Source organism: Oncorhynchus gorbuscha, linkage group LG03, assembly GCF_021184085.1.
Source record: "Oncorhynchus gorbuscha isolate QuinsamMale2020 ecotype Even-year linkage group LG03, OgorEven_v1.0, whole genome shotgun sequence".
Lineage (NCBI taxonomy): Eukaryota > Metazoa > Chordata > Actinopteri > Salmoniformes > Salmonidae > Oncorhynchus > Oncorhynchus gorbuscha.
Window position 1 is genome coordinate 96,935,147 of NC_060175.1, and position 17,148 is coordinate 96,952,294.

Genomic DNA, 17,148 nt, shown 5'->3' on the forward strand with positions numbered 1-17,148 from the left:
CTGCACCCGCATGCCCGACTAGCATCACCACCCTGGATGGTTCCGACCTTGAATATGTGGACATCTATAAGTACCGAGGTGTCTGGCTAGACTGCAAACTCTCCTTCCAGACTCACATCAAACATCTCCAATCGAAAATCAAATCAAGAGTCGGCTTTCTATTCCGCAACAAAGCCTCCTTCACTCACGCCGCCAAGCTTACCCTAGTAAAACTGACTATCCTACCGATCCTCGACTTCGGCGATGTCATCTACAAAATGGCTTCCAACACTCTACTCAGCAAACTGGATGCAGTCTATCACAGTGCCATCCGTTTTGTCACTAAAGCACCTTATACCACCCACCACTGCGACTTGTATGCTCTAGTCGGCTGGCCCTCACTACATATTCGTCGCCAGACCCACTGGCTCCAGGTCATCTACAAGTCCATGCTAGGTAAAGCTCTGCCTTATCTCAGTTCACTGGTCACGATGGCAACACCCATCCGTAGCACGCGCTCCAGCAGGTGTATCTCACTGATCATCCCTAAAGCTAACACCTCATTTGGCCGCCTTTCGTTCCAGTACTCTGCTGCCTGTGACTGGAACGAACTGCAAAAATCGCTGAAGTTGGAGACTTTTATCTCCCTCACCAACTTCAAACATCAGCTATCTGAGCAGCTAACCGATCGCTGCAGCTGTACATAGTCTATTGGTAAATAGCCCACCCATTTTCACCTACCTCATTCCCATACTGTTTTTATACTGTTTTTTATTTATTTACTTTTCTGCTATTTTGCACACCAATATCTCTACCTGTACACGACTATCTGATCATTTATCACTCCAGTGTTAATCTGCAAAATTGTATTATTCGCCTACCTCCTCATGCCTTTTGCACACATTGTATATAGACTGCCCATTTTTTTCTACTGTGTTATTGACTTGTTAATTGTTTACTCCATGTGTAACTCTGTGTTGTCTGTTCACACTGCTATGCTTTATTTTGGCCAGGTCGCAGTTGCAAATGAGAACTTGTTCTCAACTAGCCTACCTGGTTAAATAAAGGTTAAAAAAAAAAATATATATATATATATATATATATTCACTGTAGTCATGTTCACCTCCATGCATGTTTTGTGTCATGTTTGTGTCCTGCTGCATTGTCTTCGGTCTCTGTATTGTCGTGGTGTCTTATTGTGATGCGTGTCTTTGTTTTGTTCCATCCCCACAGGAGGCTTTTTACCTCTTGGTAGGCCTTAATTGTAAATAAGAATTTGTTCTTAATGAACTTTCCTAGTTAAAGGTCATAGAAAATAAAATGGGGGGGGGGGGGGGATGAACACTACCTGGGTTTTGTTTTGAGATGGGCCTATATGGGGTTGTTGTTGAATAATTACCCGGTTCGTCACATGAATAGAAAGGCCTTGTCTGCACCATCATGACCGACGGGGAAGAGGCGCTTTAGCAGCCTGACCAGAAGGCAAGGTAACATGGATGGGTTCCAGCAGCTACCCTCCCTGAGCACCTAGAACAGGTAAATTGGGAGACTGGGGCGAACAGCACATTGCCCCTGTGTGGCCCAAACTCTCCACAGACCCTGGACACAGCAGCTGATATCATATGGACTGCACAGGAGGAAGAGGCAGTGGCCTCTGACTTTGGAGACCTGCTGGGGGTTGGGCGACCTCGACCTCTCCGCCCCACTGCCCTCCCCATCTCGAGGGTATCATGGAATGGGTCTGGCAGCCAACAGAATGAAAGAGGGGAAGAGGAGAGACTGGAGAAGGTGAAGACCAGCCACAGCAGACAAGACAGTCCAGCTGCTGCTACCAACTATACAGGTAAGAGTCAATTAAATATCTGTCATTGGTTATATTCAAAATAAGATGTTAAGCGGGAGGTGATATGCTTCACTGTAATATTTTGGATTTATATAGTGAATACAGTGTATTCTGAAAGTATTCAGACCCATTTACGTTTTCCACATTTTGTTAGGTTAGCTTTATTATAAACTGGATTAAATTTGTTTGTTTTTTGTCAGCAATCTACACACAGTGTGACGGTGTGAAATTTGTGCAAAGTTATAAAAAAATACATGGAAATTTTACATAAGTATTAAGACCCTTTACTCAGTACTTTGTTGAAGCACCTTTGGCAGCAATTACAGCATTGAGTCTTCTTGGGTATGACGCTACAAGCTTGGCACACCTGTATTTGGGGAGTTTCTCCCATTCTTCTCTGCAGATCATCTCAAGGTCTGTCAGGTTCAGTGGTGATTTGAGTAAATCTTGGTGGGGGATTTTTTTTTAATGCGGTATACATGCCTGCAAAGCCACTACACAATACACCATTAAACAATACATTAATTGCACTATAATGGTGACAAACGGTGCCCACAAACTGTTAGGGCCTTCATAAAGCTGTCCTAACAGCAGTCCCAACATCTTACCACTGCTATACCTGGCTATCAGCGGAGCCTTGTCTGTCAGCATAACAGTTCATTCAGCCTCATTTACTGCCTTAAAAAAACACATAGCTGATATGGCTGACTTCCTTAATTAAACAAATGTGGTTTCTACTGACAATTGAGATGTACAAACTATGGCATAAGGGGACGACAAGCGGATAAGGAAATCTGTAATTCTGATTAAGACATTGAGCGAGCTAGGACTGACTTAGTCAATATAATTACATGTTTAGCACTTTTGAAATGTACAGCGACAAAATTCAGAACATGGGCCGTTCTTATAGTGTACACCAAGTCAGAATCTTAGGATAAATAAAGGGGGCATGTAAGCAGACAGTGAGAGCTCTTACAATATTTGATGATTACATTTCTCTAAAACAGGCTATAGGCTACATGTGCACCACCAAAATAGAACAGTAGTTTAATTAAGGTGAAAATAGACTAATTTATTCGGGTGAGGCACATTAAATGCAGTTTGGGTCTTTGCGTGTCAAAGAGATGTCATAACACTTCGATGTGTTAAATAAGCTTTTAATTAGACATGTCAAATAACACTAATAGAATGTTGTGTGCACTGAATTTGCACTTCCAAGCCAAGCCCCACCACTACTATCAGTCGCACTGTCAAAGCTGTGCAAAAAGTCTGCAAACACTCACACGAACAATGTGTTTAAAATACCGCATTAGTGGAAATAGACCAAACTATTACTACACAACATACACTTAGTATTACTTTCCTAGCTATAGTATAGACATCTTTCTTGCATATGCTGTGGAAATTCTTACACAGGGACACTCAAAGTCAATCTTAAATGAATCATTGTTTATTGTCAGCGTGCTGGAGATGTTCCAACCAACTCAATGGATCATAGTACACATGTCAATCAGGAGCTCTCCCTGGGCAGACCCAGCAGTTGTCTTATATACAGTTAAGTTATACTTGCATGATTTAGCATAATGAATCATTACCGTTTTGTTTCATTCATGTGATTGACAAATACCTCAAGGCTTCTTTCTCTCTAAGCTGAGACCTTGAAACTGAGATTGTTTGTTTGTTCGTTCATTCTCAAAACAAGGTCTGGGCGTACTGCCAAACTGCATCTACTGAACACAGAAATGAGTTATAAGAAAAGCACAAACATAAAAATTCCCATTACCCATATGACATCATTTATGCAGCAGCATTGTTACAAGACATTTTTTTTTTACCTTTATTTAACTAGGCAAGTCAGTTAAGAACAAATTCTTATTTTCAATGACGGCCTGGCAGTGGGTTAACTGCCTGTTCAGGGGCAGAACGACAGCTTGGGGGTTTGAACTTGCAACCTTCCGGTTACTAGTCCAACGCTCTAACCACTAGGCTACCCTGCCGCCCCACTTAAAAAGGAAGGTGGAGTGGTGTTCCTGTGTGGGTTTCTAACACAGCCCATATATATATAAATATTTTTTTTAAATGTTGTTTTCAGTCTTTGATCTGCTGCAATGTTCAACATTTCATCCGGTTGTAGAGCACAAGTTGTTTTGATCAACTTGTGCGACTAAAACAACTGATTTCTGTTATTGATTAAACTTGTAGTTGAAACTTGGTATCACTTAACTTCATTCAAACTTTGAATTTGAAATGCCATTGCTATGGAATTTACTGCCTCCAAAATAACCGATTCCTCGACTCCCATTCTCCTATGATTCAGTATTTTTGCAACGAAGGAGACTGGGTGGTTGCCATGGTCACTTTAATTATGCCTATACTGTTCAGCAGCTGGAATCAGCAGGATAGGGAGCGGGGGCGTATTTATTAAGAGAGGTTTATCATGGATTTAAATATTACAGGGGCACCTATACATTTGGCAGCCAAGCATGAGTTATCAGTGTAGCCTTGTCTAGACATGACTTTGAAAACTATCTTGACGTCTTAAAAAATAAAATAAACTCCACTCCAGACTTCCGTTAATTGAATGAAAAATAATTACAGGGCAGTTTGTCAAAACTAAACCTTTGTGAATCGTCCACTGGAATAACAGACATGCTTATATAATAATTACATAAACATTTCAAGTAATACTATCCCCATCCAGAAAGGGCTGTGTAACACCGCAAAGAATGTGTTTATCAGCATAGTGCACCACACAACCCCATGTGATCTGTCAAGGCTGTGCACAGCGGAATTATGACTGAATAATTCTAGTTCCTACACACCACCTTCTATATTTATAAAAAATAGGCCTTGTTATAAGTTGATAAGCATCATGCTAATGCCAGTTCTCTCTAGAATGCAAAATGTCTTCTTAGTAGGACTCCGCATATTTTGAGTTGTTGTGTAAGCTATGCGCAGAGGTTTCAGCTTGTTTTGGGAGTCGAAGAAGATTCGACTCCAACCACAGGAGTCTGAGTCTACTCCAAAAATCATAGTCTTTCACCCCTAGCTTTAACTAGCTAAAGTGTTAAGTTCAATGATCGGTTAAAAAAAAGGTTTGAACCTCGGTCACACCACACCCAGACCCATATATTTAGTTACGCCAACTTTTAGAATTCTAGACATTCCCTGTTTACACGACATACATTATTTGTAAACTCAGGATCCCTTTATCTAATATTAGGTTTTGGTTGAAGATCTGATAACATTCAGTACCAAAAATAGGGAAATTAGGGAGGGGGCTATGTAAATGCATCATAATGCAGAAACTTCATTGGCCCAACTCTTTAAATATATGTCTCTGACCAAGAAGGAGACGCGTTCTGTCTCCTAGAGATGAAGGAACTTTGGAAGAACTTTGGTGTGGAAAGTGCAAATCAATCTCAGAACAACAGCAAAGGACCTTGTGAAGATGCTGGAGGAAACAGATACAAAAGTATCTATATTCACAGTAAAACGAGTCCTATATCATCATAACCTGAAAGGCCGCTCAGCAAGGAAGAAGCCACTGCTCCAAAACTGCCATAAAAAAGCCAGACTACGGTTTGCAACTGTAGTCTGGGTGCTGTGTACAAAGATTGTACTTTTTGGAGAAATGTCCTCTGGTCTGATGAAACAAAAAGAGAACTGTTTGGCCATCCCTATGTTTGGAGGAAAAAGGGGGAAGCTTGCAAGCCAAAGAACACCATCCCAAACGTGAAGCACGGGGGTGGCAGCATCATGTTGTGGGGGTGCTTTGCTGCAGGAGGGACTGGTGCATTTCACAAAATAGATGGCATCATGAGGCAGGACAATTATGTGGATACATTGAAGAAACATCTCAAGACATCAGTCAGGAAGTTAAAGCTTGGTTGCAAATGGGTCTTCCAAATGGACAATGACCCCAAGCATACTTCCAAAGTTGTGGCAAAATGGCTTAAGAACAATGTCAAGGTATTGGAGTGGCCATCACAAAGCCCTGATCTCAATCTTATAGAAAAATTGTGGGCAGAACTGAAAAAGTGCATGCGAGCAAGGAGGCCTACAAACCTGACTCTGTTACACCAGCTCTGTCAGGAGGAATGGGCCAAAATTCACCCAACTTATTGTGGGAAGCTTGTGGAACGCTACCCAAAATGTTTGACCCAAGTTAAACAATTTAAAGGCAATGCTACCGAATACTAATTGAGTGTATGTAAACTTCTGACCCACTGGAAATGTGATGAAATAAATCAATCATTCTCTCTACAATTATTCTGACATTTCACATTCTTAAAAATAAAGTGGTGATCCTAACTGACCTAAAACAGGGAATTTTTATTTGGATTAAATGTCAGGAATTGTGAAAAACTGAGTTTAAAAGTATTTGGCTAAGGTGTATGTAAACTTCTGACTTCAACTGTACATAAAGTGCATTCGGGAAAGCATTCAGACCACTTTACATTTCCACATTTTGTTACGACAGACTTATTCTAAAATGTATTAAATAGTATTTTTTCCTCATCAATCTACACACAATACCCCTTAATGACAAAGCAAAAACAGGTTTTGAGAAATGTTTACAAATGTGTTAAGAAACTAAAATATCATCAATAGTATTCTCTAATGGTACACGAACATATTTATTGAGCCTTTTTGGCTTTTGTTATGTTCTTTGTGTAACAGAGTCAAAGATTGTCCTGTAAGCTTTCCCAAAAGCTTGACATTTCTCTACTAGCGCAGCCGAATTGGATCCTTTTTGAAGGCGCAACTGCTTAGTATGTTGTCAAACAGGGTGGTCGCGTGTCGGCGAAGCGGAGGTCGCAATATCAACTACCATTTAGGATGTTGAGTGCGGAAGCAATACTGCTAAGCAGCACTTGAAACCTGTTACATTTGTTCCCAGCAGGAGCCTTCCTCCCAGGAGGCAGCGATGGGGCGACAGCAGAGTGTGGTGCCTCCTCTTTCTCCCCTTGCCCTCCAGACAGACCAGGACAAACTTCAACCTGAGTAAAGATGTGACCTGTGGCATCTGCATGAAGACGGTGTACGAGAAGACCAGCGCTGGGGATAGGCGCTTCGGCATCCTGCCAGAGCTACAGTGTCACCTGGAGAAAAAAAACAAACTTCCAGGAAGAAGTTACAAAGTAAGAGAATGGGGAGAAATGTTAGTTTGTTGTGGCTTGTTTTAGTTTTTGATCATCTACTGTCGGCAGTGTCCTATCTTTTTTAGAACATTTCTTTGACTTGTCGAAGTAACCAACAACTTTATCTCTCTTCCCAAGGGGTTGCCAAAAGTGCAGAGTCAAGTCAGCGTTTTACATCCCCAACAAGTACTGGGTGGAAGGGAAACCAAAGGAAACCCTTATCCGTAACTTTAAAGATGCAGGTCAGCTTTTACCATTCTCTCAACTAGATGTCACTATGGATTTCCGGGGTTCTGGCATCCTCGTTTGATTGTGGTAAACATATGCTCTGTTTCAACTCCAGAAAATAAGATGTAGTTTCTTCATGTGTCATGGATGCTGTCCCTTCAAGATGGAGTGTCACTGTTGGTATGACCTGCCTCAAGGCTACAGACCCCATCGCCGCCACGATCATCTTGTGGTATTTCAATGATCGTATTAATGCCACACACACACACAGTTCAACATAGATAAATGTAAACTGAAACAGATATTTGTGATATTGTTGTGACCACTGAATGCATTTCTAAATGGTAAAAATCTTTTTTTCTCACCCAACAGCACCATGCCATGAGTCTGGATGACTCAAACAGCTTCTTGACTGTATCATTGTTCTGCCTCTTCTGGATGACTTGCTGGATGATGACAATGGTGTTCCCGCTGTACCTGGGTGAATATGACAAGTATGACCTATTCTAAGCACCGCCACCGTGCCCCATGGGTTTGGACTGCAATGGGTTGACTAGGGCCTTTACTTTTGATTGGATCCCAGGGCTGTGTGGATTGTTGCTTGGAGTCATCCTCTGAGACCAGTGATTGGCTGTTCTCTTGCTGTTGATGGGTTTTGGTTCCATGCAAGTTGATGGGTTAATGAATTAGTTGGCTAATTGATGTGATGGGCTCCGACCCATTGGTTTGCCATCTGTTGTTCCATTGGGTGGTCCTGTTGTGCCAATATTGTCATTTGCACCATTTAGTAAGTTAGTGAGATTTGAATAATGCTGTGATGTGTAGTGTATATATTTTATGTAAGTCTAGATTGAAAGTATACTTTGCCTTGCCCTGAGATATGGCTAGACTCCTATAGTGCCATTATAATCTAGCCATGCCTCCTGGCAATACCTTTCCCTGATATTTTTCACTTGTCTGACATATTTGAGATGCTTATTTAAAAAAAATATATATATATATATATATATATTTTTTTTACCGATATTGAACTAGGCAAGTCTGTGCCTCCAGGCAAGTCTCAGCCTCTAGTATTTATGCTGCAGTAGTTTATGTGTCGGGGGCTAGGGTCATTTTGTTATATCTGGAGTACTTCTCCTGTCCTATTCGGTGTCCTGTGTGAATTTAAGTGTGATCTCTCTAATTCTCTCTTTCTCTCTCTCTCTCAGAGGACCTGAGCCCTAGGACCATGCCTCAGGACTACCTGACATGATGACTCCTTGCTGTCCCCAGTCCACCTGGACGTGCTGCTGCTCCAGTTTCAACTGTTCTGTCTTATTATTATTGGACCATGCGGCACAGCCAGAAGAAGACTGGCCACCCCACATAGCCTGGTTCCTCTCTAGGTTTCTTCCTAGGTTTTGGCCTTTCTAGGGAGTTTTGGGGTTTTAGGCTGGGTTTCTGTCCAGCACTTTGAGATATCAGCTGACGTATATAAATATATACGCTATATAAATAAATTTGGTTAAGAACAAATTCTTACTTTACAATGATGGCCTACCCCGGCCAAACCCGCCCCTAACCCGGACGATGCTGGGCCAATGGTTCGCACCGCCCTATGCGACTCCCAATCACTGCCGGTTGTGATGCAGCACCTTAGACTGCTGCGCCACTCGGGAGCCCAGTTTAGGCTTCATGCTTACCTTTACTGTTGACAGGGAAACTCTTGTTGCGGTGTTGACATGATGATTGAAGACCTAATGTTAGATTTGATTTATTCTATTATGTTTTCAATGTACACACAGAAAAGGGAATCAAATGTTGTTTCACAGTTTGCTGCTTATTTTTTGTCCTGCTGCAGGCATTGGCGATGTCTAATGTTAGTGAATTCCCACATATGCACAAGTGGTACTGTGCATTCGTAAATTCAGACCCCTTCCCCTTTTCACATTTTGTTACTTTAGTCTTTTTCTAAAATGTATTACATTTGTTTTCCCTCATCAATCTACGCACAATACCCCATAATGACAAAGCGAAAACAGGTTTTTAGAAATGTTAGCAAATTTATAAATAAAAAAATAACAGAAACACCTTATTTGCCTAAATATTGCGACCCCTGTATGTCTTAGTTGGCTTCAAGTAAAATTTGAGGACTGACTTGTCTTTGTTGAACCTTTTTATACTGAAGCCAAAACTGCACACAGTGGTTGTGATAAAGACTGCTTGGTATGGATGACTCAAACACACATTTTCAGTATAGCCTCAAAAAAAGTGAAAAACCATTCTGTTAGCCACGTCACCAGGGACCAGCAGTTATCGATCTTACCACTCCAGCTCAGTAGGCGGCGCCAGACCCTCATGTTACAAGTTCACGTCAGGAAGAGGGTGGTGAAAACGTAAACAAAGCATGACATTTTGTATCACTGGTTAGTTGGAGGCAAAAAACAACATATTACGCTTATTTTAGGCCGTTTCTTGTTATCCATAAGACGACCATGGACACAAATACTTTGTTGCTCCGGTTTGATGGACGCTCCCGGTTGCTGCTCCGTTCTTTACTCTCGGGAGCTACTGGTGCCCGTCGAGGTCTGTGGGTGTTCCAGCGGCAGCGACGGTCAGACCCGGACCGCTGCCTACACACCTGTCTCGAGACTCTTTGCCAGCAGGAAATATGCCTGAACAGTGATGCTCAGACCCTGACAACGTGAGAAAATAGTCCAAACTCGTTTATTCCACAGCTAGGCTTTTTGACCTCGTTGTTTGACTTCTCTCGACTGACCAGACTAGTGATGTGCATTTTAAATGTTAAAAAAATACATAATATACGTTTCTCTTCGATAACCCACTGCTCTTTTCCTTAGCAAACCACTCGTGTGCCTATTTCCAGTTGCCTTCCAACGGAGCCTCGTGTCCTTCCTCCATCTCACCCACCCTTTGCATCCCCGGACCAGTGTCCTTCACCTGCTAGACTGCCTCAGCCAGGGGGAGCATGCCCCAAACCCCTGGGTGTCTGCCCTAGTCGTACAGCTCCGGAGAGACCTGGGAGCCCCTGGGGGGAAGGAGCCTCTAATCACCCCCCAGTGCAGAGAAAGACTAAGAGGACTATGGGAGCGTCTGAGGGATAGTGGTGGTGGTGATGATAAAGCAACAGGATGGGCCTTGTGTTTAGGTGGACCAATAGAGCCACAACTGTCCTCATCCTCACAGGGTGGGCTAGATGTGGTTCCGAAGAGGAAGAGCAGCTGTGTGGATCTGGACTCAGAACCTGAGGACGACGTCGGACAGCAGCGTAAGAGGATGAGGATAAGTGTCTCTCCTGTGGACACTGAGAGGAGTTGTAGTAGTATGGAGTATGTGGTGGGAACGGAGGGTTTGAAGGATGAGATGGAGACGGACCGGGTGGTTGGTGTCATCCCAGAACCAGCTGTGGAACCGCAGCCAGCAGCAGGGAGTCCAAGTGATGCCCTGCCTGAGAATGTAAAGGTGAGATGAATAAAGGACATGACTTAACTATTCAGTCACATCAGTATTCTGTTGAAACCACCGAAGAACTGAAAGTAACTTGTGTGTTCTTGGTTCAGGCTTCTATCCCTCAAATCAAGGAAATGTTGGAAAGTGAGATGGAGGTAAGATATGTATTTTAATGAAGTGATCATGTCTGAGATCATGTCTGAGATGCACTGACTCACATGAAAGTGCCTCAATCCCCTGTGTCCTCTTTGTTTAGTGGGACCAGAACTCAGTGGATATCTTCAAGGTGCTGAACGACTGTGACCCCTCCCAGGTTGGACTTTTTTAAATTGACACTAAAACGTTAGCAAAATCAGGTCGTTCATGAGCACTACTTCCAATAACAACCATTCTCTCTGTAGGTAGAGATCTTATGTAGGATGCTGAGTTTGTCTGAGATGCCAGAACAGACCCTACCTCAGCTCTGTAGCTGCCTGCTAGAACTCTCTCCTGATCTCAGTCACAGCACAGCAGCCACACTCATCAAGAGTCTCCTGCTGGGAAAGGTACCTCACATTTCATTCATATGTACCCTTTTCACACCACTGACCAACACTTAGCCAAAACAAGCTGCACTGGGCTGGCCTGGTTACCAAGCTGCACTGGGCTGGCCTGGTTACCAAGCTGTACTGGGCTGGCCTGGTTACCAAGCTGCACTGGGCTGGCCTGGTTAACAAGCTGCACTGGGCTGGCCTGGTTACCAAGCTGCACTGGGCTGGCCTGGTTACCAAGCTGCACTGGGCTGGCCTGGTTACCAAGCTGCACTGGGCTGGCCTGGTTACCAAGCTGCACTGGGCTGGCCTGGTTACCAAGCTGTACTGGGCTGGCCTGGTTACCAAGCTGCACTGGGCTGGCCTGGTTACCAAGCTGCACTGGGCTGGCCTGGTTACCAAGCTGCACTGGGCTGGCCTGGTTACCAAGCTGCACTGGGCTGGCCTGGTTACCAAGCTGCACTGGGCTGGCCTGGTTACCAAGCTGTACTGGGCTGGCCTGGTTACCAAGCTGCACTGGGCTGGCCTGGTTACCAAGCTGCACTGGGCTGGCCTGGTTACCAAGCTGCACTGGGCTGGCCTGGTTACCAAGCTGCACTGGGCTGGCCTGGTTACCAAGCTGCACTGGGCTGGCCTGGTTACCAAGCTGCACTGGGCTGGCCTGGTTACCAAGCTGCACTGGGCTGGCCTGGTTACCAAGCTGCACTGGGCTGGCCTGGTTACCAAGCTTGCACTGGGCTGGCCTGGTTACCAAGCTGCACTGGGCTGGCCTGGTTACCAAGCTGCACTGGGCTGGCCTGGTTACCAAGCTGCACTGGGCTGGCCTGGTTACCAAGCTGCACTGGGCTGGCCTGGTTACCAAGCTGCACTGGGCTGGCCTGGTTACCAAGCTGCACTGGGCTGGCCTGGTTACCAAGCTGCACTGGGCTGGCCTGGTTACCAAGCTGCACTGGGCTGGCCTGGTTACCAAGCTGCACTGGGCTGGCCTGGTTACCAAGCTGCACTGGGCTGGCCTGGTTACCAAGCTGCACTGGGCTTGGCCTGGTTACCAAGCTGCACTGGGCTGGCCTGGTTACCAAGCTGCACTGGGCTGGCCTGGTTACCAAGCTGCACTGGGCAGGCCTGGTTACCAAGCTGCACTGGGCTGGCCTGGTTACCAAGCTGCACTGGGCTGGCCTGGTTACCAAGCTGCACTGGTTACCAATCCATCATAGTTTCTTTGCTGGAAAGGACAATGTGAAAATAAAAATCTGAGCCAGTACTGTTCAAGTCGGCCTTATAATGTGAATAAGACAATAGCTTGTCAGGCTACCTATATCTCTGACTTCTTCTCCCGTACTGTTGACCTCTGGCAGGTCCTGTCCCTTTCCGAACCTGCCTCACGCTGTCTAGTCACGGCTGTGACATCACTATGCAGTCGCTACCCCAGGCCAACCTGCCACGCTCTGATTGGACCAGTCCTGGAGGAAGGGCAGACAGGTGAGTGGGAAATACACATTGATCAATAGTGGACTCCAAAATAGAAGAGTATTAACTGTCAGTCAATATAGTATTCACCACCTGTGATGTTATATTTAGCCACTAATCATCAATTAATCTTACTATTTATATATAATCTCTTCATTTTCCATGTACGGTTCCTTTGGAAAATATTCAGAGCCCTTGACTTTCCACATTTTGTAACGTTACAGCCTTATTCTAAAATGTATTGCATTGTCCCCCCCCCTCAATCTACACACAATACCCCATAATGACAAAGCAGAAACAGGTTTTTATAAATGCTTGCTAATTTTGCAAAATGTTAAAAAATTGATCACATTTATTAAGTGTTTCGACCCTTTACTCAGTATTTTGTTGAAGCACCTTTGGCAGCAATGGCAGCGATTACAGCTTTGAGTCTTCTTGGGTATGATGCTACAAGCTTCACACACACCTGTATTTGGGGAGTTTCTTCATTCATCTCTGCAGATCCTCTCAAGCTCTGTCAGGTTGGATGGGGAGCGTTGCTGCACAGCTATTTTCAGGTCTCTCCAGAGATGTTCAATCGGGTTCAAGTCTGGGCTCTGGCTGGGCCACTCAAGAACATTCAGAGACTTGTCCCAAAGCCACTCCTGCGTTATCTTGGCTGTGTGCTTAAGGTCGTTGTCCTGTTGGAATGTGAACCCTCGCCCCAGTCTGAGGTCCTGAGCACTCTGGAGCAGGTTTTCATCAAGGATCTTTCTGTTATTCTTTCCCTTGAATCTGACTTGAAAAACATCACAGCATGATGCTGCCATAACCATGCTTCACCGTAGAGATGGTGCCAGGTTTCCTCCAGACGTGACTCTTGGCATTCAGGCCAAATAGTTCAATCTTGGTTTCATCAGACCAGACAATCTTGTTTCTCATGATTTGAAAGTCCTTTAGGTGCCTTTTGGTAAAATTTAAGTGGGCTGTCATGTGCCTTTTTACTGATGAGTGTCTTTTGTCTGGCCACTCTACCATAAATTCCTAATTGGTGGAGTGCTGCAGAGATGTTTGTCCTTCTGGAAGGTTCTCCCATCTCCACGGAGGAACTCTGGAGCGCTGTCAGAGTAACCATTGGGATCTTGGTCACCTCCCTGACCAAGGCCCTTTCCCCCAATTGCTCAGTTTGGCCGGGCGGCCAGCTCTAGGAAGAGTCTTGGTGGTTCCAAACGTCTTCCCTTTAAGAATGATGGAGGCCACTGTGTTCTTGGGGATCTTCAATGCTGCAGACATTTTTTGGTACCCTTCCCCAGATCTGTGCCTCAACACAATCCTGTCTCAGATCTCTACGGACCATTCCTTCGACCTCATGACTTGGTTGTTGCTCTGACATGCGCTGTCAACTGTGGGACCTTATATAGACAGGTATATGCCTTTCCAAATCATGTCCAATCAATTGAATTTACCACAGGTGGACTTCAATCAAGTTTTAGAAACATCTCAAGGATAATCAATGGAAATGGTCTCATAGCAAATGGTCTGAATACTTATGTAAATAAGCTATTCGGTTATTTTTAGTACATTTGCAAACATTTCTAAAAACCTTTGTCATTATGGGGTGTTGTGTGTAGATTGCAGAGGAAATGTTTTATTTAATCCATTTTAGAATAAGGCTGTAACGTAACAAAATGTGGAAAAGTCACGGGGTCTGAATACTTTCCAAAGGCACTGTAAATCTAAATCTGGAATGTATCATCAGGTAGTGCACAGGCTGAGCTGCTCAACAGATTGATAGAAGACTGCCTGGATCCCCACTTCAGACTGCTGGTGTTTCAGTAAGACAAACCAACCTATTGGGTGTAATGGATCTAACAACTAGTGAAGTGTTCTGGCTGTATTGATTACATGCATTTTAATACGTCATCTTATAAAGTCTCATAAGATCTTATTTTGTCCAGAATGACAATCAAAGGGATTTGGTGTGAAGGACTGCTGTCTGTCATTCATGCCCTGCTGGACAAGAAGGTGAACCATAAATCTACTCCACTCAAATACAAACTAGTCCTCTAATGTACCATACCTACCAAACCAGACCAAACTATACTGAACAAAAATATAAACAAAACATGCAGCAATGTCAACAATTTTACTGACTTAATGTTCATGTAGGAAATCAGTCAATTAAAAAAAAAAAAAAAATCCCCACAAAAGGGCTTCATTATAGACAGAAATTCTCCTCAGTTTCATCAGCTGCCCGGGTGGCTTGTCTCAGACGATCCCGCAGTTTAAGAAGCCGGATGTGGAGGTCCTGGGCTGGTGTGGTTAAACGTGTTGCGGTTGTGAGGCTGATTGGACGTGTTGCCAGACAACAGCTCTGGTGGACAATCCTGCAGTCAGCATGCCAATTGCATGTTGTGTGATATTTTAGAAGCTTTTTATTGTCTCAAGCACAAGGTGCACCTGTGGTAATGATCATGCTGATTAATCAGCTTCTTGATATGACACCTGTCAGGTGGATGGATTATCTTGGCAAAGGAGAAATGCTGACTAACAGGGATGTAAACAAATTTGTGCATAAAATTGGAGAGAAATAAGCTTTTTGTGTGTATGGAACATTTCTGGGATGTTTTATTTCAGCTCATGAAACATGGGACCAATATAAATGTGGCATTTATATTTTTGTTCAGTATAGTTCTCTAATCTACCATAGCTATCCAAACCAATTGATTTGATCGCATGGTATGTGAAAACAGAGTATTCATAAAATCCCTAGTCTCTCATTGATTTGAATCTGTTTGTATCACTTTTCAGCTGGAGCTGAGTGAAGAGCTGTTCACACTCTTCACTGACCAGCTAAGCTCCCAGGCACCTCACTTCACCAAGTCCATGAAGTATGCCAAGATGATGCTCACTGTGCTGACCAAGTATAACACGCATGTAGGTTATTTCAATCAATCAAACATATTTATAAAGCCCTTTTTAAATCAGCAGTTGTCCTAAAGAGCTGTACAGTAACCTGACCTAGATCCTAAAGAGGAAATGGAGGCACGTTGGCTATGAAAACACCTTAAGTCCAGTCTAAAGGTATAACTGTCACTTAACGTCTGTTTACTGATACACTGCTATTGTCTGGTTGTATTTGTCCAGGTAACTGTGGCTCACAAACACACACTGTCCTGCTGCTTGTCCTCCAATGAGACATTCTTGAAGAAGTCTCTTCAAGCTGCCCTGAAGAGAATCAAACATTCATGAAATACTGTCTGAATCACAATACTGTTAAACTATTAAATTCATTATAATGACTGAGTACAGTAAATGGTAGGGAATTTTAAAGTCATTTTTACTAAAATGTTGTCAGCTGTGTTTAAAACAAATTACAAGTCAGACGTTTGTTGTTTCATATTGATCTAATGTAAAAATTCTGGAATTCTGCAAGAACTTGCATAGCATACCTGTAAGCCTGTATGTATAAACAATGTTGCAAATGTCTGGAATGCAGTTTTAACCAATCAGTATTTAACCAATCAGCATTTAGACTCACAAGTTGAAATAAAAGCCAACATGCACAAAAATATTGGTTACCTTTTGGAAAGTGTCTTTGAACCAGTATTTTGCTGTAAGAGAGGCATACATGTGGTACCACAGCATTCACTTTAAGTCCCGATCACATTTTCTTTAGTGGCATGATGGAAAAAATATCGCAATATTTGCACCCACCAATATGGCTGAACTCCGTGTCCAGTTTCTTTTTGGCGCAATTTTCGGGTGGACTTCCTTTCCAGCGCAGCGTGAAGGAGGAGAAACCGACAATATGAGGTCAGTAAAAAAAAATGTTTATAAATCATTTCTAATTTATTTTTTGGACAATTATTACGGAATTATATTTCTGTAAATCAGAACTTCAACACTTGCCCATTGGATGTATTTACATAGAGAACCTTTGTATCTAACATCCTGGACATGTGATTTTTGAAGGTCAAATTTACCCAAGGACTTGTGGAGACACTTCTAACTATAGAATTATATATTCTTCTTTAACTCCTTGATTTACTTCAATTCTATCTTATCTAATTGAACACATGAAGCAGTTCAGGATTTACTTCTGATTTATTACTGTTACAGCAACAATTGTTCAAGAGTCAAGTGTCAACATACTGTATGTTCAACAATCTAATTGGAGCTTGCTCTAAATAAACTTAACTTCATAATAAGTGGGGTTTTAAATGATTTATTTTTACAAAAAGGGTGGTAAATAAATCCCTTCCTGCCCTGTACTACAGCTGTATGTCGTAATTTGTTTTTTGTCCTTTTTAAAAATTCACAGTAAGGTCTCCAGGGACACGGTTATATGAGGCTGTTAGGGAGGTCCAGCAGGGCTCTCTGGCTAAGCCCAGGAAGTACATTAAATAGTCCCCCCCCCCCCCCCCCCAATCTACACAATTCCACATAATGACAAAGCAAAAATAGGTTTAGATTTTCTTGCATGTTTATTAAAAATGAAAAACAGAAATATCACATTTAGATAAGT

At 43.2% G+C, this 17,148-nt stretch overlaps 1 protein-coding gene across 1 annotated transcript; it reads left to right on the top strand.

The window, feature by feature from the left end:
• The first annotated feature begins 9,433 nt into the window (after positions 1-9,433).
• On the top strand, positions 9,434-16,205 carry fance (FA complementation group E). Its single transcript, XM_046337720.1, has 10 exons — positions 9,434-9,877; positions 10,035-10,656; positions 10,755-10,799; positions 10,901-10,957; positions 11,046-11,189; positions 12,530-12,653; positions 14,380-14,455; positions 14,579-14,645; positions 15,432-15,557; positions 15,768-16,205. Exons 1-10 carry the CDS (start codon positions 9,669-9,671, stop codon positions 15,870-15,872), a joined length of 1,575 nt encoding a protein of 524 aa, XP_046193676.1. The 5' UTR covers positions 9,434-9,668; the 3' UTR covers positions 15,873-16,205.
• Positions 16,206-17,148: the final 943 nt, after the last annotated feature.